This window comes from Erinaceus europaeus, chromosome 20 (genome assembly GCF_950295315.1).
Source record: "Erinaceus europaeus chromosome 20, mEriEur2.1, whole genome shotgun sequence".
In the NCBI taxonomy this organism is placed as follows: Eukaryota; Metazoa; Chordata; class Mammalia; order Eulipotyphla; family Erinaceidae; genus Erinaceus; species Erinaceus europaeus.
The window spans coordinates 39,211,545-39,233,923 of record NC_080181.1 but is presented as its reverse complement, the minus strand read 5'-3'; the positions used below and the strand labels follow the sequence as shown (position 1 = coordinate 39,233,923).

The window sequence follows — 22,379 nt, the reverse complement described above, 5'->3', positions numbered from 1 at the left end:
GTTCAAGTTTACCTGTGACTTATAGCCCATGAAATCATTTGGTCTGGTCTTGCTAAGAGTGAGACTCAAATCCAATAAACCTAGGAGTTTTTTTTTTTTTCATAGCGATATTAAGTGCTAATATTTAAGTTGATAATGTCGTATGGTCCATGACTGATATGCTAACTATCCACAGGGTTCTTGGTAGAACAGAATTTCCTGACCTTTATTCTTAGCTAATAAATAAAATTGCATTGATAGTTTTGTTCTCAGTAGCACCCAATCTGCGGCCCACTTCCTATAAGTGCTTAAAGAGAAAATAGAAGCTGGGGTTGGGTGGTGGTGCACCTGCTTAAGCACATCTTGTACCGTGCACAAGGACTCACACAAGGAGCCAGGTTTGAGCCCCCCCCCCCCCACTTGCAGTGGGGATGCTTCAAGAGCGGTGAAGCAGGTTTGCAGGTCTCTCTCTTTCTCTTTCTCTCTCTCCCTCCCTCCCTCTCTCCCTCCCTCCCTCCTCTCACCCCTCTGTTTCTCTCTGTCCTATCCAATAAAATGAAAGAAGGGGGGGAAAAAAGGAAAAAAATGGCTGCCTGGAGTGGTCGATTTGTAGTGCCGGCACCTAGTCCCAGGGACTGTAGGCAAAAAAAAAAAAAAAAAAAGAGAGAGAGAGAGAGAGAGAGAGATGTCTCCCCCCCTCCAAATATTGGATGTAGTTACTATTTTTCTTTCCTCTCCCTGGAAAAATATTAGGAGCTGGGGTTTTCTTGACCATAAGTAATTCTTTGCTGGGGTGAATGAATGCATGCCAAGAATTTTCTTACAACTTGCCTATAGTACTGTAACCTCTTAACTGGCTTTATATTCTGTCTCTGCCACTGTCTCTCGCCTTACCTCTCTGTCAATAGAGACAAACCAGAGAAGCAAAGCTGGAAGGGGTAGGAAGGAGAGAGAGAGAGAGAGGCCACAGCACTAAAGTTTCCTTCAGTGCAATTGGTGAGGGTCAGGCTCAAACCTGAGTCACCCACATGGAAAATCAGTACAGTACCCAAGTGAGCTATTTCAGACCTGCATTTGGATTTCTCACAAAGGCAATTGATACATGTGTTGTTAAGCTTGTGAACAGGGGCTAGGGCATGAGGGGAGGTCTGGGTCATCCTAGTCTTATATTTCTCATCTCTGTTATTACATTGAACAGTGAGATTTGTGGAAGGCTAGCCTTTCACACCACTCAGTCTTTTCATCTCATCATGTGGAGGTTTTATGCACTTAGTTTTTCAAATGGGCTATGAACTAAACATTCTGTTGGTGAATAGACTCTGGTATTCCCAGGGAGATAGTCTAAAGGAGAAGGAAATTATGGTGAAGGGAGTGATTAAAAAGTTATCTTTTCTTTTATAGCCAATAGAGTTCATGGTTGGAAGGAAAAGTTACTTCAAACATTTAGGCTATAGATAGAAGGAGCCCTACGGAATTTAAATTACATTCATAAGGTTATATGACTACTTGAGTCAAGATTGTAAGCTTATAAAACTCCATATGGTAAATAGCATAATGATTATGTAAGACTTTCATGCCTAAGGCTCTAAAATCCCAGGTTCAGTTCCCTCCACCACCATAAGCCAGAGCTGAGCAGTGCTCTGGTAAAAAAGTAAATAAAACCACATATACCTTTCTTATTTATTTATTTTTACATTCTTATCACCAGGCTTTTTCAAGAGATGAAATATTTAAGTATGACTTTTTCTTTTACCGATTTAATAATGATCAGCAAGACCACAGAGTAAGAGGTGTACAATTCCTACCACCAGAGTTCCATATCCCATCCCCATCCATTGGAAGCTTCCCTGTTCTTTATCCCTCTGGGAGCATGGACCCAGAATCACTGTGGGGTGCAGAAGGTGGAAGGTCTGGCTTCTGTAATTATGTCTCCACTGGACATGGGCATTGACAGGTCGCCATACTTCCAGCCTGTTTCTATCTTTCTCTAGTGGGGTAGGGCTCTGGAGAGCTGGGGTTCCAGGGTACATTGGTGAGGTCATCTGTCTAGTGAAGTCAGGTTGGCATCATGGTAGCATCTGCAACTTGGTGGCTAAAAAGCACTAAGATATAAAGGTGAACAAATTGTTTAATAATTAGGAACCTAGAGGTAAAAATATAGCAGATGAGATTTGGGGTCTCTATTTTGGAAAAAGGTAGGAAGTCTATTTTAGGTATATTCCAGGGGGCCCATGTCTTTACTGAATTTTGCCTGAGGCCAACAAAATTATGATTTTGAACACCTACCCATCAGAGCTCTGAGGGAGTTGCAGACTTTACCATCACTGCTCTTGTCATTCTTTTGAGAATTTGCAAATTTCTTTATTGGAGACTAATGATTTACAGTTGACAGTAAAATACAATAGTTTGTACATGCATAACATTTCTCAGTTTTCCACATAGCAATTCAACCCCTACCAGGTCCTCCTCTGCAATCATGATCCAGGACCTGAACTGTCCACCCAGACTTGGAGACTTTTACTATGGTGCAATACACCAACTCCAGTCCAAGTTCTGCTTTGTTTTCTCTCTGATTTTTTTTATTATTTTAAAATTTTATTTTCTTTATTATTTGTTATTAGACAGAGACAAAGAGAAATTGAGAGGGGAGCACTAGATAGAGAGGGGAAGAGACAGACACCTGCAGTCCTGCTTCACCACTTTTGACCAGGGGCTTGAACCTGGGTCCTTGTGCACTGTAATTCTTCTTCTAGCGTTTGCCCTTCTTCTGTAGCCAGTCAACAGGTCAGGTTGAAAGCTGTCAGGAGCTGCTTGTTGCTGGCTTTGAAAGTGACTGGGATCCATGTGGATTCAGTCGGCTAGGAAGGATTGTCAGTTTCCCCAATGAATGGGTACTCACGGGATGCACCACGAGAAGGTCGATCCAATGCATCCCAATGCACTGTAATGTGTGTGCTTAACCAGGTGCAACACTGCCTGGCCCCCTCTCTCTGCTTTTCTTGTTTTTCAACTTCTGTCTATGAGTGAGATCATCCCATATTCATCCTTCTCTTTCTGACTTATCTCACTTAACATTTCTTCAAGCTCCATTCAAGATGGGGTGAAGAAGGTGAAGTCATCATTTTTAATAGGTAAGTAGTATTCCATTGTGTATATATACCACAACTTTCTCAGCCACTCATCTGTTGCTGGACATCTGGGTTGCTTCCAGGTTTTGGCTATTATGAATTGTGCTGCTATGAACATAGGTATACAGATACCTTTTTGGATGGATATGTTTGGTTCCTTAGGATATATCCCCAGGGGAGGAATTGCAGGGTCATAGAGTAGGTCCATTTCTAACCTTGTGAGAGTTCTCCAGACTGCTCTCCATAGGGGTTGGACCAATTGACATTCCCACCAGCAGTGCAAGAGTGTTCCTTTGACCCCACAACATCTTCAGCATTTGTAGCTGCTATCTCTTCTGATGTATGACGAGAATTTGCATTTTCAAGCTGTGTATAATAACAATCAATTTGATATGAGTCCACACATGTGCAAATTCTGTCTAGTTTCTTCCATATGTCATCATATTCATCTTGATCTTTCTCTAAACTCTCGTTGGCCCTCTTGAGATTACATACTGAGAGGATAATTGGGAAAAAATTTAGTGCTTTAGAGTTGATATCCATGGTTTTGGGATTAATGCAGATGAGAATTAGCTTTATATCCTATAAGCTAATACCAACACCAAGTTAATTAGCCAAATAGGATCTCTAACAGCTGAAATGAGAAGTCACTATCTTAGTGTTACAACACTAAACTTATCACAGTCATTTTTTTTTTGGCATAGATCTAGGTTTGTGGCAAAATTATTATATCAAGACTCAGTTAAATCCACATATATCAGAAGTCGGGCGGTACCGCAGCGGGTTAAGTGCACGTGGCACAAAGCGCAAGGACTCGTCTAAGGATCCCGTTTCGAACCCCCAGCTCCCCACCTGTAGGGGAGTTGCTTCACAGGCGGTGAAGCAGGTCTGCAGGTGTCTGTCTTTCTCTCCCTCTCTCTGTCTTCCCCTCCTCTCTGCATTTCTCTCTGTCCTATCTAACAACTATGACATCAACAACAACTACAACAACAATGAAAAACAAAGGCAACAAAAAGGGAAAAATAAATAAATATAATTAAAAAATCCACATAAATCCCACTCATATCCTTCCATTCACCCCCTAATAACTTACTCTTCTTAAAGTTCCAGAAAATCATTTGAAAACTCATTTCTTTTCCCCTCCTCTATTGGCGGGGGTTTAATAGTTTGTATTCAATAGTAAAATACAGTAGTTGGCACATGTATAACATTTCTCAGTTTTCTAAAAACACATTTCTTATGAGATAGCATGGATGAACTTGATATACAGGCCTCAGAGAATGTTCGCATTTTAAGGAGAACCTGGAAAGTTTATTGGTAATGATGATAAACCCCCATGGAAGTCATCACCCAGAATTCTATTAAGCCTTATTATCAGAGTAGAAGTGTTTTGACTTCTACTTTGAAGGCCGAATCCCAATGTGTGTTGCTCTGCTGAGAATGTGAAATCTCAGGTAATTACTCACTAATGCTCTAACTTTCTGCCTATGAGAGTAGAAACAGTATTACATATTGACTGAATGAAAAAGAGGCATCACAGTGTCTTTTAATAAATGTTAATGATGTCTTTATGTGTGAGCATCAACAGAATGGGAGCCATCAGTACCCAAAGGGAAATTGAACAAAGTGTAGGGCATCAATCTAATTAGTGCATCATCTTACCCAGTGGGCATCTTTGTTTACGGAAAGGGAGAGGGCAATAAGCTGGACTGCGGAGGAACTTCTTTTCTTTCTCCCAAAGGCTCAAAAGATTGGAAAAGAGGTTATTGATTTTCAGAAGAGTCCTTTTATTTAACACTCTAGGGCATGAGGTAGTGTTATTTGTTTCTTCTTTTTTTTCCATTTATGTACTAATAAATACATATTTCTGTCAGGCTGATGAAATAGCTCACTTGGTTATTGTCCTTCTGTGCCATATGTGAGAGCCAGGTTCAAACCCAGCTCCCACTGTCCTGAATGAAGCTTTAGTGATGTTCTCTCTCTCTCTCTCTCTTTTTCTCTCATAAACAACATAAATGTATCATTTATTTGAAATATGCCATAAAATTGTTTAAATTATCAGTATGGCTTTCAAACTGTAAATATGATTTATCTAAAATGTAATGATTATAAGATCTTATCACTTTTTTAATTGACTTAATAATGATCAACAGGGCAGTAAGATAAGAGGGCTACAGTTCCACACAATTTCCACCACACAATTTCCCCATCTCATTCCTTCCATTGGAAGCTTTCCTACTCTTTATCCCTCTGGGAGTATGGATCCAGGAACATTATGGGGTGCAGAAGGGGGAAGGTCTGGCTTCTATAATTGCTTCTCTGCTGGACATGGGCATTGGCAGGTTGATCCATACTCTCAGCCTGTTTATATCTTTCCCTAGTGAGGCAGGGCTCTGGAGATGTGGGGCTTCAGGACATGTTGGTGAGGTTGTCTGCCAGGGAAATCAGATTGTTGTCAGGGTAACATCTGCAACTTGGTGGCTGAAAAACATTAAAATGTAAAGCAGAATGAATTGTTTAATAACCAGGAATCTAAAGGTGAGAATATAGCAGATGACATTTGGGTTCTCCATTTTGGAAAAAGCTAGGATGTCCATTTTAGGTTTATTCCAAGAGGTCCATGACTTATTAAATTTTTGCTTGAGCCTCACAGCTAACATGCAAGTGGGCTAAAGGTATTGTCTGAGGATATGGTGTCAGAGTTAGAAATAGGTCTAGAAAGCGAGATCAGGGAAGAGAGTAACTCCAAACTCTGGGAAAAGTATATAATTACTGTTAACTATAAACCCCATTGATCTGATCTGGGGCCCATAGGCGGAAGCACAGGAGCCTGTGTAACCTCTGCATCCCTGTCAGTTTGAGCTCACATTCCATGGTCATAGCTAGGAACAATCCAGGCTGCACTCATTGCAGGACCTGTCTTCCTGTGGCAGAGTATGTTCTCCCAGCTTCCCTTCAGAGAGTGGGGCAGTTTCTACCATTGTTGTTCTACACTGAGGGCAAGGTCCTGTAAAGGCCCATAAGAGGGTCCATGATGCTACTCTAGATGGAGATGACCAGTGATGGTGGAGAGAGGAATCTGTTAGAGGTCTAGGCCCATCATGTCTATTCCCAGGATTCCCTGACTAAGACCCCGCATGATGGGGTGGCCTGATGGTGACCATAAGAGCCATCATTAAAGTATGCAGATCTCTTGCCCTTATCCAGCTTTTGTGGTTCTTTCTTGGTCTGACAAGGTTAGTCTTAGAGTGATTGAGGGAAGTGAAATAGGAAGTAGGTAAGGAGGTTATCTAGGTCTAAGTAGAAACTATTTGAGTAAATATGGTATCATTTTTTTAGGTCTTTCTACTTGCTTGCTGCACTTACTGAATCACTGTAAACTGTTGTGCACTTTTACTTTAAGGTACATATTTTCCCCTAATTTACAGATGCATGTGCATATGTGCTCTATCTCATGGGCTGTGTCTTTGTTAGGAATTATACCACCTGACATGGAATTAAGGAGTCCTATGAGCTAGGAAAGGCCTCACCAGAATAATGGAGCTGGAGGGTTGATAGGCCATACCTGGTGTCTCTGGACACAATCTGAAGTGAAACATGTTGAGGTGCTACTGGTTGCACTGATTTGGATCAGATCAGCAGAAGCAGCATCAAAAGGTGTGGATCGAGAGAAGCATGAAGGAAAATAAGCCATGTGCCAGAGGTTCCAGAATGGGGAAAAATAGGGGTTTTATAGAAAATGGGGAAGGTTCCTGCTATCCTAGAGTTTAAGAAGGTAATAGATAGTTATTGTTATAATCAAGTTATTTGGGAATTTGATTTACTTTGAAAGCTGCCCCCCAAAGAAAATAAAATGCCATGGTTAGGATTTGCTACATCATACATGACCTCACTTTGATTTATGTCATATAATGCTATTTACAAATAACTGAATATTATATACTGAAAAGGCCAGTTGCTTCTGGTTCCCCTGGTCTAAACTTATAGGTGATTTAATATTTAAAAAAGGTCATTATTAGAAATGTATTTTTTAATGTTTTTTTTCCTCCCTCCAGGGTTGTTGCTGGGGCTTGACGAATCCACTACTCCTGGAGGCTATTTTTAAAATATTTCATTTTATTTATTTATTCCTTTTTGTTGCCCTTGTTGTTTTATTGTTGTAGGTATTATTGTTTTTGCTATTGATGTCATCCTTCTTGGATAGGACAAAGAGAAATGGAGAGAGGAGGGGAAGACAGAGGGGGAGAGAAAGATAGACACCTGCAGACCTGCTTCACCACCTGTGATGCAACTCCCCTGCAGGTGGGGAGCCTGGGGCTCGAACCGGGATCCTTTCGCCGGTCCTTGAGCTTTGTACCACATACGCTTAACCCACTGCTCTACCGCCTGACTCCCTAGAAATGTATTAACAATTTAAGACCACTGTTGAAATTCAATTAGGTTACAAATCTGAAACCTTAAGTGCTTAGATTGAAGGAATATATACTCAGAACTGGGGTCTATTGATCAAAAAATTAAAACAATCTATTTTTCTTATCTCGTATTGGTTAAATACTGATTTATAAGACTGTAAGTTAATAGGAGTGTATATTAACACCATTCCTGTCAGTCACCAAAGGTCTGTGTCCCTACCCCCAGGTCCCTAGTAAAGCTGAAAATCTACCCTCACCCTCCACCCAGAGAATTTTACTTTAGTGCAATACTTCAAACTCAGTCAAATTCTGCTTTGCGTTTCCCTTTCTGCTCTTTTTACTCAACTCTTGTCACTCTTCTGTGTCTAACTCCAAGGGTCATCCATACCTAAAATTTTACTGGTCACCTTTTATTCACTTCACAGCAGTCTACCTACCCTAACCCTCTGCCCCATCATTAATGAGCCCATATCATTGGCTCATCTTACATGTTGGGGGACTGAGACACTAAAGGGTTAAGAAACGTCAAGACAGCAGAACCAATGAGCCGCAGAGTATTGCACTAACTTGTCTTACATAGTGATCTGCCCACTATTCTTAGTCATTTTCTTTCCTTATCCCCGTTGCCGCCTTATGAGGGAGCTCATTAAAGATTACCTTAGACAACTGCAAAAAAACCTAGAACTTTCCTCCTCTCTCCATTTTCTGTCCTGTCAATATTTGCTGGTGCTGTAGTTCATCTGTTTTAATATCTACTCTATTTCTGGCACTGTCTATTTTCTTGCCTGTTTATGAATTAATATAAATGATTTCTCTTACTCTTCCAAGGTCACTCTCAACTTCTTTTCTCAGAGCGTTAATAGGATTTCTGCTGTAGCAAATGGTTCTTTTCCTATAGTATCCCTCATATTGGATAATTTTTTTTTCTCCAGGGTTATTGCTGGGGCCGGGTGCCAGCACTATGAATTCACTGCTCCTGGCAACCAACTTTTTCTATTTTATTGGCTAGGACAGAGAGAAATTGAGGGGAAGATAGAGTGGGTGGGAGAAAGACACCTGCAGACCTGCTTCACCACTTGTGAAGCGATCCCCCTGCAGGTGGGGAGCCAGGGGGAGGGGATCTTGCACCTGTCCTTGTGCTTCATACTATATATGCTCAGCCGGGTGCACTGCCGCTTGGCCTTATGTTGGATGATTCTTTATGAGTTGTTTTCTCCGTCTAACTACTTGGATCAGTAGCCCAGCATTGCAGATGGGTAGGAGAGACATTTAAAATATATTCGTCATGCTTCAGTTTGCAGTCTTATGGGGCTATTTAATATGTTCAGTCTAAGGAAATATAGACATAAAAAAACCATTTTCAGGAACCATGTTTGTACAATATTCAATGAATACCTGTGTGGTGTTATTTGTTTCTTTGGTTTTCAATTACGTACTAATAAATAAATATTTCTATCAGGCTGATGAAATAGCTCACTTGGTTAGTGTGCTGCTGTGCCATGTGTGTGATGCAGGTTCAAGCCCAACTCCCACTGCCCTGAAGGAAGGTTTAGTGCTATGATCTCTCTCTCTTTCTCTCTCTTAAACATAAATAAATAAATATGCCATTTATTTCAAATATGCCATAAACATAGAAATTTAAATGACCAGCATGACTTTCAAACTGTAAAATATGATTTATCCAAAATACAGTGATTGTAAGATCTTGCCACTCTTTCCTGTGAGGGGAATCAATCTACATACCTAGTTCTCCAATGGCTGGTTTTCAAGGGGGGGCAAAAGGATCCTCCACAAACATGGAATGTTTCCATTTGTTTGTGTCTTCTTTGATTTTTTTTTCTCCAGAAACTATTGTAATTTTCACTGTCTAGATATTTCATTTCCCTGGTTAAATTTAGTCCTACATATTTTATTGTTACTAATGCGATTGTGAATAGGAAAGACTTTAAATTATTTTTTTTCCCTGGGGGATTCATTGTTAGTGTAAAGGGATACAACTGACATCTTGCTTTTGTGTCCTGTAACTTTACTGAAATTATTTATTGATTGCAATAGTTCATCTTGTAGACCCTTTGGGATTTTCTGCATGTAAGATCACATCATTAGCAGGTAATGATGGTTCCAGTTCATTTCCAATTTTATGTCCTTTTTCATTTGATTGTTTGTTTAGTCATTCTTACTAGGATTTTCAGTACTCTTCTTATTTAGATTTTGGTGTCACTGAGGCCTTGCACGTGTGCAGTCTCACTGCTCTGGGCAAACAGTTGTCCTTGTCGTTGCCAGGACTTCATTGCTCCCAGCTGACTTTCAGATAGAGAAAAACAGAGACAGAAGAAGGCAGGGAAAGTGACTACAGCACCAAAGCTTCCTTTATAGCAGTAGATGCCAGCCTAGACTTGGGTCTTTCATGTGACAAAGTAGACACACTATCCAAGCCAGCTATCTTGCTGGGGGCTGCTATTAATTTTTTATTTATTCATTTTAAGATAGAGACAGAGAGAATCTGAGAGGGAAGGGGGAGCTAGAGATAGATAGATAGATAGATAGATAGATAGATAGATAGATAGATAAATAGATAGATACCTGCAGCTCCATATCACTGCTACCGAAACTTCCCCCTGTGCAGATGGAGTATGGGGGCTTGAACCCAGGTCCTTGCACATTGTAACATGTGTGCTCAACAAGGTGCTGCATCATCTGGTCCCTACTGTGTACTTTTTAGATAGAAAAGTAGAGACAGAGAGGAAGGAACCCCAAAGTTCCCGAGTGCCCCCTGGTGCTGTGGTACTTCCATGTGGTACACATGGCAAAACAGGTTGCCTCCCCAGTTGACCTCAGATAGGCCACCAGTTCCATATTGAACAGTAGAGGTGAGAGTAGGAATCCTTGTCTTATTTCTGATTGTAAAGAAAAACTTCCTGTAAAAAATCAATTTTTTACCATTGGGCAGAATATTGCCTGTGTATTCCTTTTTATATTAGTATTTTTGTTAGTGATTTAATGGTGATTTACAAAATTATAAGATAATGATTCCATACAGTTCCAACCACCAGAATTTTGTGTCCTTATCCCACTCTAGTAGAAACTGCAACAGTTCTCCCAGGGTCATAGATAAAGACTGATTATATATCTATATCTGTCTGTCTGCCTGTATATCTGCCCATTTTTCCTGTGCTCCTGCCTTCCCTTTTTTCTAAGTCACAGCTACTATTAATTCTGAGTGGCCTTCCTTTTTCTTTTTCTTCCTCAAATAAATGAAGCAGCATGTGATTTCCTCTGGTATTTTCCATATTTGCTTCCTTTTCAGTGATGATATATAAAGAAAGATTCCTGGTGACAAATCTTTTGGGTCCCAGTGAACAGGGGTTGAGAGCCCCCTGGTCATATTCTGTCATTTCCCCCCTCTGGCAGCATGGGCCAAAAATCTTTTCATGGTGCAGAAGGAGGGAGTTCTGTCTTCTGAAGTGCTTCTCCACTGGACATGGATGTTGGCAGGTCGATCCATACCCCCCAGCTTGTTTCTATCTTTCCCTAGTGGGTAGGGGCTCTGGAGAGCTGGAGTTTCAGGACATGTTTTGCCTTTGTATTTCAAATATTTGAATAAAATATAGCTTGAAGTGCCCATGATGAGTCTTTTTCCTGGATACTACTGTCAGTCTTTTTCTAAATGTTTCCGTTTACTTGAACATGCCTCAACTTTAAAGAGATTTTACTCAGAGACGGGTGGTGGTATACCTGGTTGAGCACACAGGCTACAGTGCTACAGGTCTCTCTCTCTCTCTCTTTCTCCCTCTCTCCCTCTCTCCCTATCTCTCCTTTCCATCTCCATATTGCTTCATATCTGTCAAAAAATAAGTAAAATAATGAAAAAGGAACTTTTACTCAAAACAGGTTATTTTATCCATCTTTTGCACACATGTATGTGTGACTGTGTGTGTGCGCACTATAAACTTTTTTTAAAAATTTTTTTAAATTTAATTTAATTTTTTAAAATTTTATTTATTCCCTTTTGTTGCCCTTGTTGTTTTATTGTTGTAGTTATTATTGATGTTGTTGTTGTGGGATAGGACAGAGAGAAATGGAGAGAGGAGGGGAAGACAGAGAGGGGGAGAGAAAGACAGACACCTGCAGACCTGCTTCACCGCCTGTGAAGGGACCTGCCTGCATGCAGGTGGGGAGCTGGGGGCTCAAACCGGGATCCTGATGCCGGTCCTTGAGCTTAGCGCCACCTGCACTTAACCCGCTGCGCTACAGCCCGACTCCCGCACTATAAACTTTTATCTATCTTAAAAAATTGTTTTATTGGGAGTCGGCTGTAGCACAGTGGGTTAAGTGCATGTGGCACAAAGCACAAAGACTGGCTTAAGGATCTCGGTTCAAGCCCCTGGCTCCCCACCTGCAGGGGAGTCACTTCACAGGTAGTGAAGCAGGTCTGCAGGTGTCTTTCTCTCTCCCCCTCTGTCTCCCCCTCCTCTCACCATTTCTCTCTGTCCTATCTAACAATGACATCAATAACAACAACAATAACTACAAAAACAACAATAAAAAACAAGGGCAACAAAAGGGAAAATAAAATTAAATAAATATAAAAAAATTAAAAAAATGTTTTATTATCTCTAGTTATTTGATAGAGACAGCCAGAAATTGAGAGGACAGGGGATATAGAGAGGGAGAGAGACAGAGAGACACCTACAGCATTGCTTCACCACTTGTGAAGCTTTCCAAACCCTGCAGGTAGGGACCAGGGACTTGAACTGGATCCTTGCACATTGTAACAGGTACACCACCACTTGTCCCCCAACTTTTATCTCTTAAACCTTTATGGTACTCTTGCAATTAAAACTCATTTAGTACTTTCCACTTCAAATTGTAGTTCTCTTCTATTTCATGAGACCAAAAGCTCTGTAAGTCTGAAGTCTAATGAATTCTGTGACAGAGTCAGGAAATTCTCGTGTAGAGCAGTGCCTCATCCGACTGACTTCATGCAGACATTTGTGTGACATCACCAAAGTTTATATAGCATTTGCAGACAGAACATTTGCTGAATCCAATTTGGTTGAAGAAACACACTACTTATTCAGAGTAGTCAACTCAAACTTTAGTCTAAAATGGGAAATATTCCTTTCATGGAGTCTAAGCATTATATAAACACTACATAGTGTTTATACATTATATAAACACAACATTTGTGTTGGGATGTTTCCAAGATGCCAGTATCTAGCTCTTTGATGTTAACATGACATGACTGTGCTGTCAACGGAGTCAGTTCAAGTTGATGATCATTGTTTTCATTTTCCCTGCAATCTTGCAAGCATGACTCAAGCTAGAGACTACTGGATTACTCAACATAACAAGGGACTGTGAGCTCAGAAGTCCTGCACCACTTACTTCCAGAAGTAGAGTACAACAGACCATTTGTGAATGAGTAGTTATTTAGCAAAACAGGAGGGAAACTTCTTAAAATAATTGTAAATGTAAACGTTCTTGTCTCTATGGAAACAATGCATTTCATGCACAGAGGTTCAGAAGTCTTGGAAGGGAAGAAGTATTCTGAAATTGGTGCTGTCCTTGTCTTTATCAGTGCTGGTTGAAAGGGCCATTTCCCCTTCAGAGTATGTATGCCCCTGACTCAAAAATGAACTGTTTTGACAATCTGAGTACCCTTGGTTCCACTTTAGTTATTGAAAGAGAATTGGATTTCTTTCAATGCATGGTGAACCCGATTCCCCTCTGATGTGCAGTATGAGGAATTAAAATTTCTAATTATATAAATGCTATGTCTTCATAGTTGAAACTATAATTTGTTGATATGGTAAGATATCATTTTATTTTAAAAGAATATTTATTTATCAACTTTCAATAAGAAAGAGAGAAAGGGAGAACCAAAGTATCACTTTGGCATATGCATTGCCAGGAATTGACCCCAAGGCCTCACATTTGAGGGTCCTACACTTCACCCACTGTGCTGCTTTCCAGGGCACCAATCATTGGTATTTAAAAATATATATATTACAGAAAAAGAGAACCAGAGCATTGCTCTGACACATGCAATTCTGGGGACTTAACTCAGGACATCATGCTTGCAAGTTCAAAACTTTACTGTTCTTAATATATTTTCTGTCACAGTTTTAGATAGATAAAGAGAGGCAGAGTGACCAGGAGAGAAAGAGATCATAGCATTCAAGCTTCTTTTAATGCTTTGGGAGCTAGGCTTGAACCTGGGTTGCACTCATGGCAAAGCAGTGCACTAAGCAAGTGAGTTATTTCTCCAGCCCAATGGCCTTTTTTTTTTTTTTTTCCCCTCCAGGGTTATCTGTCATTGCCAGCTATATGAACCCACCACTCCAGGTGGATATATATGATTTTTATTAGATAGGAAAGACAGAAATTGAGAGAGGAGGGGAGATAAAGAAATGGAGAGGAAGTCACCTGCAGACCTGCTTCAGACTTGTGAAGCTGTGGAGCTTATTTTTGAAGTCTTTGATGTAGCTTTAAAATGTCTTTGAAGTCATCATCATCATAAAAATACATATTTTCAGGGATCAGGCGGTAGTGCAGCGGGTTAAGCGCACATGGCACAAAGCTCAAGGACCAACGTGAGGATCCGGGTTCGAGCTCCCGGCTCCCCACCTGCAGGGGGTCGCTTCATGAGTGGTGAAGCAGGTCTGCAGGAGTCTGTCTTTCTCTCCCCCTTTCTGTCTTCCCCTCCTCTCTCCATTTCTCTCTGTCCTATCCAACAATGAAGACATCATCAACAACAATAACTACAACAACAATAAAACAACAATGGCAGCAAAATGGAAAATAAATAATAAATTAAAATATGTATTTCCTATTCACCTCTGTTGTATGTACTTTCTAGATCATTACTTTTATGTTCCTTGGCTTCAGAATCACAGCTGAGCAGGATTTGTCGAGTGAATAACCAGAACTCATCTCTGGAGTTGTTAATAACTTGGGTTTGACAAAGAAAAACTAATGTTAAAGTACTTATGCAATATCTTATGTTTTATCACTGCCTTATAATCATGATTTATGCAACAGATTATATTCATAATCATCTATCACTGGCAGCTTACAGTGTACAAATACTCTACTTTCCTTGAACTTATTAAATAAAAAATAAAATACTCTCATTCTCTGAGATTTAAAAAAAAATCAAGACAGTCAGGGCTTGAGTTGTAACTGCAAGGCAAATTTCAAAGACAAATTTAGCTTCCTTCCTTCCTTCCTTCCTTCCTTCCTTCCTTCCTCTTTCTTTCTTCCTCCCTTTATTTCTTTTTTAATTATCTTTATTTATTTATTTGGCTTGAGACAGCCTTCTGGCTATCAAGAGGGAAGGGGGTGATAGAGAGGGAGAAAGGCAGAGAGACACATATGGCCCTGCTTAACCACCTGTGAAGCTTTCTTCCTGCAGGTAGGGGCTGGGGGCTCGAACCCAGGTCCTTGTGCACTGTATGTAACATGTGCACTCAACCAGGTGTGCCACCACCTGGCCCCCCTTTATTTCTTAAATACCTTGCAGTTTATAACCAACCAGGAAGCTGAATAATGCTTTCTTTACTCTCTTTCTGACACAAAGTATTAACTGTTTTCTATTTCTCTCCACAGTAAAACCAACTGTAATCGACGTTGATATCTATGTGAACAGCATTGGTCCCGTGTCATCAATAAACATGGTAAGAGGCACTTCTCTCTTCTGATCTGACAACCTTTTAGATCACTTCTTCCCTATGTTCTTCTATTTTGAGGATACCTACTTTGTCTTTTTTTTTTTGCCCCCAGGGATATTGCTGGGGCTCAGTACCTGTACCACAAATCTACTGCTCCTGGAGGCTATTTTTTCCCATTTTGTAGCCCTTGTTTTTATCATTGTTGTGGTTATTGATGTCATTGTTGTTGCATAGGACAGAGAGAAATGGGGAGAGGAGGGGAAGACAGAGAGGGGGAGAGAAAGATAGACACCTGCAGATCTGCTTCACCACTCGTGAAACGATCCCCCTGCAGGTGGGGAGCCAGGGGCTCAAACCTGGATCCTGTGCGCTTAACCCATTGCACTACCACCCGACCCCTTCCCACTCTCCTTGTCTTTTCATAGGAGAAACTGTAGGATCAAATATATAATTTCCTTCAGTAGGGTATTTCTGCAGATGAGTAAGCAAAAGGAGCTCCAGAAGTACCAATCTGCATCTGAAAGGAGTACAATATTTGATTGTTAGGGATGTATTGTGTGGTGGTGGGGGCAGGGGTGTTCCTGTTGAGTGGTGTGTACAGTATTGCAAAGCATCTCTTCCATTGTAGGGAAGGTGATATCAGGACCTCCTGTGCTCCTGGATTTGGGGATCCAGTGAAACTCTGGGTGGGGAGTTATCCAAATTCTTCCACAGATGTCTTTTATTTCAGTGTTTGTGAATGAAAATACTTCCTTCAGAAGTAGTGGCGAAATCATATCTTTTCCTCGCCAGATTTAAAATGTGTTCTTCTCTGATGTTATAATGATTGTATGTATGGGAAAAATTATGAGTGACTCATAAGAGATAAAATGAAGCTAAGGAACTGGCGGAGAGATGAAATGGTTAAAAGAGAATTCACTTCTAATAATCTATGTGTTGTAAAACATATGTTGAAAATTCAGTATTCCCTTCCCCTGATGAATAATTATTTAAGTTGGCCACAAAAAAAGAGAATAAAAACCGCAGTGCTAACTTATTATAATGATACTATAGTGAAGGGGGGATTACTCAAGGGTCTGAGGTTATTCTCTTTGTGCTTCTGCTAAAGTTGGGTTTTAGCAGGTGGTCATATATCCTGCCTTAGTCAGGGTTTACCTGGCCACAGCCTACCTTTGTGGGGGAGCCCTTCCTTAGAGGTGGACACCCTTGTCTTGGGCCCAATTTTCCTGTGAAATTGGAAGCTGTGATTCTTGTAACTTCTCTCATTTCCTGTCTTTCTACTGTGACAAGTTAATTGCTAATGGCATCACCCTTCTCAGGTAAGCAGTACAAACTGGAACAGACTGCTTCTGTGAAATCTGAAATTTGAATAATGGGCCAGACTTTGCCAGGTGAAACTGCTTGGGTAGGTGGGTAAAAGCAGGAAAGCAACGTGTGACTTGATTCAGACAGGAGAAACTGAGAAGCTGTCCGGTGCTGAGTGGGTGGGAGTATAGGGCACTACCCTGGATCTGCTGAGGACTGAGGCTTGGTGTTAGGGCTGTTTCAGACACATCTCTGCACTTGGGAAACTGCAAATTCACGTATGTTGGAGGTATTTTCATGCTGATGTTAACAAATGGATCGCTGCTGCTCACTCAAATATAGAAAAGACAAAGTTAGGGCTGGGGAGATAGCATAATGGTTATACAAAAGACTTTCATGCTTGAGGCTAAGAGGTTCAGGATCAATCCCCCAGCACCACCATAAGCCAGAGCTGAGCTTTTGTCGGGTCCTCTGTCTCTGTCACCACAGCCCATTTGAATGTGTCCAGCTCCTTACAACACTGTGTGGACAATTACAAGTGAGCGTGTAAATGTATTGCTGAGAATAGTCACTTGAAGCAACCTTGTGGGGAAAGGAGCAGAGCAAACGAGTGTTTTGACACCTACAATGTGCTTTCAACCCCAGGTCATTGATCTCCAGAAGATCACTGTGGAAGCGGTGCTGCCCTTTTCCACTTAGTTGTGATGAGTGAGCTGAATCTCGTGGAGCCGGCAATCCCAGAGCAATAATTCAGAACCACAACCCATAGAGCCCCTCCGGTTAGCAGGGAAATGTACAACTATCCCGGGATGGGAAGGACTCTGAGCAAACTGAATGTTAAAGTTCCTTTTAAAGATGGTTAGGGGTCAGAGCTCATAGGCAGGACACATGACTTGTCATGTATGCATGATGTAAGGTTTGAGCCCCAGCACCATAAGGGAGGTGCTGACTCACTATAGTGTCTCTCCCTTTCTTATTTGAACGAAGAAGCAACCTGGGTGCTGCATAGCAGCATACCTGTCTCAGTACGATCATTCCTATGCACAGAGACCAGGGTTCAAGCTCCTGTTCCGTAGAGGGGAACCTTCAGAAGCAGTCAAGCAAGGCTTCCGGTGTCTCTCTTTCTCTCCTTCTCTACTGCCTTCTTCCTTCACAGTTTCTCTCTGACCTATCAAGTAAAAAGAAAAAAATGGGGGGGGGCAATGAACAAAGGAATAAAATGGGCACTGGGAATGATAGATTAAGCCCCAGTGGTAACCCTAGTTAGTGTAAGTAAAAATAGTAATAGTAGTAATAGTAATAGTAGAAAGTAAAGAAAAAGCAGCTTGAGTGGTGACATTATGCATATACAAGAACCCAGCTTCTCCAAAAAATTAGTAGATCTTAATTTTTAGAACTGCTTTATTTGTGTATTTACTTATATTTATTTATTTTGTCACTAGAAGTCCAATGTGCTATCTATTGTGCCACAGAGCCACCTATTACTTATTTATTTTAATATTTTTTTAATAAATATTTATTTAATATTTATTTATTCCCTTTTGTTGCTGTTGTTATTTTGTTATTGTAGTTATTATTGTTGTTGTTACTGATGTCATCATTGTTGGGTAGGACAGAGAGAAATGGAGAGAGGAGGGGAAGACAGAGAGAGGGAGAGAAAGATAGACACCTGCAGACCTGCTTCACCGCCTGTGAAGGGACTCCGGGATCCTTACGCCGGTCCTTGCACTTTGAGCAGCTTTATTTTTACAATCTTACTGGCATATAAATATGTGGAAGTTTAAGATGTATATTATGATGATTTGGTATTTGTGTTTACACTGAGAAATGTTGACCTCCATAAAGTTAATTAACATAACCATTACTTTAAAACTTATTCTCTGGCAATTTGCAACTTTCAAGTATGTGACACAATATTAACTGTAGACACCAAGCCAGACATCTTGTTTTCACTGGAATTCTGTCCCCTTTGATATCCTCCAAATCTTCACCTGAGCTGCCATCACTGTCCTTTCTATTTCTATGCTTCCAGCTTTTTTCTTAGATTTAACATGTATTTGTCATTCTATACCTGACTTATTACACAGCATAAAATTTTACTTTCCTAGCAAAATTGGCCAGATATCATAGAGCTATTCTTTATCCGTCTGGGAATATGCACCAAAAATCTTTATGGGTGCAGAAGGTGGAAGGTCTGGCTTCTGTAATTGCTTCTCTGCTGGACATGGGCATTCTATACTCCCAGCCTATTTCTATCTTTCCCTAGTGGGGCAGGGCTCTGGAGAGTTGGGGTTCCAGGCCACACTGGTGAGGTCGTCTTCCCAGGGAAGTCAGGTTAGTGTCATGGTAGCAACTGCAACTTAGTGGCTGGAAAGTATTAAGACGTAAAGCAGAACAAATTGTTTAATAATCAGGAATCTAAAGGTAAAAACATAGAAGGTGAGATTTGTGGTCTCCATTTTGGAAAAAGCTAGGAAGTCTATTTTAGGTATATTCCAAGGGGCCGATGACTTTATTAATTTTTGCCTGAGCCTGACAGCTAACATGCAGGTGGGCTAATGGTATTGTCTGGGGATATGGTGTCAGAGTTAGAAATAGGATTAGAAAGCTGGATCAGGGAAGAGAGTGGCTCCCAGATATAGGAAAAGTACATAAATACATAAACTGTAAACTCACTGATCTGATCTGGGGCCCATAGGCTGAAGCACAGGAGCCCATGTAACCTCTATATCCCTGTAGGTCTAAGCTCACATTCTATGGTCATTGCTAGGAACATTCTAGGCTGCACTCATTTTAGGACTAATCTTCTTCAAGTGGCAGAGTATTTTGACCCAGCTCCCTTCAGAGAGTGGTATAATTTCTACCATTGTTGTTCCACATTGAACAAGATCCTGCAGAGGCTCGCAAGGGAGTTTATAATGTTATTCCTGATGGAAATGGCCAGTGATAGTGGCGAGAGGGATCTGTTCGAGGTCTAGGCCCATCATATCTATGTGGAGATCCCAGAATTCCCTGACTAGGGCCCCTGATGATAGAGTGGTCTGGTAGTGACCAAAAGAGCCATTATTAAAGTATCTAGGTCTGTTGTCCTTGTGTAGCTCTTGTAGTCTTTTATCTGACACAGTTGGACTTAAAGTGACTGAGAACAGTGAAATAGGAAGTAGGTGAGGAGGATATCTAGGTCTAAATAGAAACTATTTGATTAAGTACTTTATGGTGTATTTGTTAGGTCTTTCTACTTGCTTGCTACACTTACTGAGTCATTGTAAACTATTGTGTACTTTTACTTTAAGGTATATATTTTCCCCTAACTTATGGATACATGTGCACATGTGCCCTATCTCATGGGCCCTGGTCTATATCTAGCTTCTGTGGCTTTGTTAGGAAGTGCACCACCCTACATGGAATTAAGGAGTTCTGTGAGCTAGGGAAGGTCTCACCAGAGTAAGAGAGCTGAAGGGTTGACATCCCACACCTTGTGTTTCTGGACATTAGAAGCTACAGTATTTTTCCTAAGTTTGCAGATATTGGCTAACTATTATTTCTACAACTATCTGCCTATATTTGTATATATTTTCCCTTTTTATTATAATTAATTATTTTTTATTTTTGATTTACAAAATTATAAGGTAATAGGGATACAATTCCACACTGTTCCAGCCACCAAAGTGTCAACTGCAGTGATTCTCCCAAGGTCACAGATATGAATTGACTATTGTTTATCTATCTATCTATCTATCTATCTATCTATCCTTTTGGATAAATGGTTGCTATGATTCTGCCTTCTCTTTCTTTTTAAAAATTTTTTAAGTAGTGATTTAATATTGGTTTACAAAATTACATGTCAACAGGGGTATAACTCCATATCATTCTTACCACCAGAGTTCTGAATCCTCAGTCCCTCTATTGTAAAGTACAGCAGTTTTCCTAAGATTGCAGGTATGGGTTAACTATTATTTCTGCAACTGTCTATCTATGTTTGTATATATTACCCCCCCCCCCATTTTTTAAAGTCCCATTCTATCTTCATTTCCAAGTCATACCTACACCTGTTACTATATCCAGATGTACCTCCCATTTCATCTTTTCTCTCTCCAGGTCTTGATGGATTTGGAGTTCAGAGCCCTCCGGTCATCTTTCCCTTGTCATTTCTCCCCCACTGGGAGTGTGGATCAAAATTATTTTTAGGGTGCAGAAGGTGGGAGTTCTGGCTTCTATAATTGCTTCTCCACTGTACATGGGCATTGGCAGGTTGATCCATACCCCCAGCCTGTTTGTATCTTTCCCTAGTGGGGGAGGACTCAAGAACAGTGAGGTACCAAGACACATTGCTGAGGTCATCTTCCCACGTAAGTCATGATCGAATTGTGATAGTGTCTGCAACTTGGGGCTGAAAGGCAGCAAGACAGTAATGGAACAAAATGCTTAATGAGTAAGAAACAAAAAAGTAGGTGAAGAACAGATGAGAACAGGGATCTTAGGGTGGAAAGAAGCTATGAAGTCCAAAATGGAATGCTGGCACTCCCGTGGAGTGGATCCAGCCAGGAGGCAAGTCACCAGTCCTCCCTCACCAGCTCAAGGGCTTGGCAATTCAGTCAGGAAGACTCAGGGAGTATTTTGGTACAAACACTCATTTTATTTGGGGGTGGGTATGGGTTTACATAGAGATTTAAACAAAGAACAGTTTTCATATATGTCAGAAATGACAGGTTTCTTAAAGGTCAGATTGCCCCTATGGTAGGGGGCTGGTATGACAAGAACTGATGTGATACATAAAAGTCAAGACAATTATTCTCCATGATACAGGCAGGTTAATTATCCAGAAGCATTTGAGAGAAGCATAGGGGTTAAACCAGTAAGGTGAGATAGAGAAAGAAAAACAAAGCTTGATGTAAATCATACATATCAAAAGGCACAAGGAAATAGGATTTTGGGGTTTCTCTGTCTGGTGTTAGGGGTGTATGATAGAGTGTGTTCTCCTTTGTGATCAGAAGGTGAAGTGTGTTGGTATGCTTCTAGTTCTGCTTCTGGGATCTCTTCTGTTGCTTGATGTTGTGGTCTATTTACATGGTCATATTGTTACATTGGTTTGGTCTCACTCCCCCTCCCTCTGGGAGATTTTGGTTTAGTTCTGACCTTTTTGCACTTCTTGTTTCTCTCCGCCCCCTATCCTAGGTACTTCTGGGGCTCCTGACTCTGCCGCCGGAGGAGAAAGATGGAAGACAGAATTGTGTGGTGATTAGATTAGATTAGATTAGATTAGATTAGATTAGTTTTTTGAATCGTTGGCTTGTGAATAAAGAGATACAGCTTCTCTGCTCAGCCTTGTGTCCCTGGTCATCTGTCTCCTGCCGTGAAGCTAGCCTGGCCTATTGGCACCCAGAACTTTAACGACAGAAGTGGATGTTTGAACTTTGAGTGACTATCATGAACTTTGAGTGAACCCTAAAGCAGGCAGCCATATGGCCAGTTAGCAGGGAGAAACTAAGTGTGAGAGGCCTCTAGGATTTCTGTGAGCTTGAGAGACTAACAAGGAAAAACTGAGTCTGGGAGACTTTTCCCTCTTGGCTCATCTCTATGAGGAGGGAGGCTAACAAGTGAGGTGTCTTTCCAGACCTCCATCTAAGGATGGGAGAGCTTCCCTAAGCTCTATGAAGCTTTCACATAGTCCCGCAGTGAAACATGCCGAGATGGTACTGGTTGCATTGATTAGGTTTGGATCAGCAGATGCAGCATCAGTTGGTATGACTTGAGAGAAACATATAGGAAAGTGAGCCCAACCCTAGAGGTTCTGGGACTGAAAGATGTATGGACTTTATAGAGAAAGGGGAAGGTTTCTGTTGTCTTAGAATTTAAGAAGGCAATAGATAGTTATTGGTATA

At 40.8% G+C, this 22,379-nt stretch overlaps 1 protein-coding gene across 2 annotated transcripts in view; it reads left to right on the top strand.

Moving 5' to 3' along the window:
- GABRG3 (gamma-aminobutyric acid type A receptor subunit gamma3) overlaps window positions 1-22,379 on the top strand; it is a 671,194-nt gene that overhangs the window by 47,503 nt on the left and 601,312 nt on the right. For both annotated transcript variants that reach the window (XM_060179248.1, XM_007526462.3), the window contains exon 3: window positions 15,131-15,198. In XM_060179248.1, the coding sequence (XP_060035231.1) occupies window positions 15,131-15,198 (68 nt within the window). The remainder of the gene's footprint in view (window positions 1-15,130; window positions 15,199-22,379) is intronic.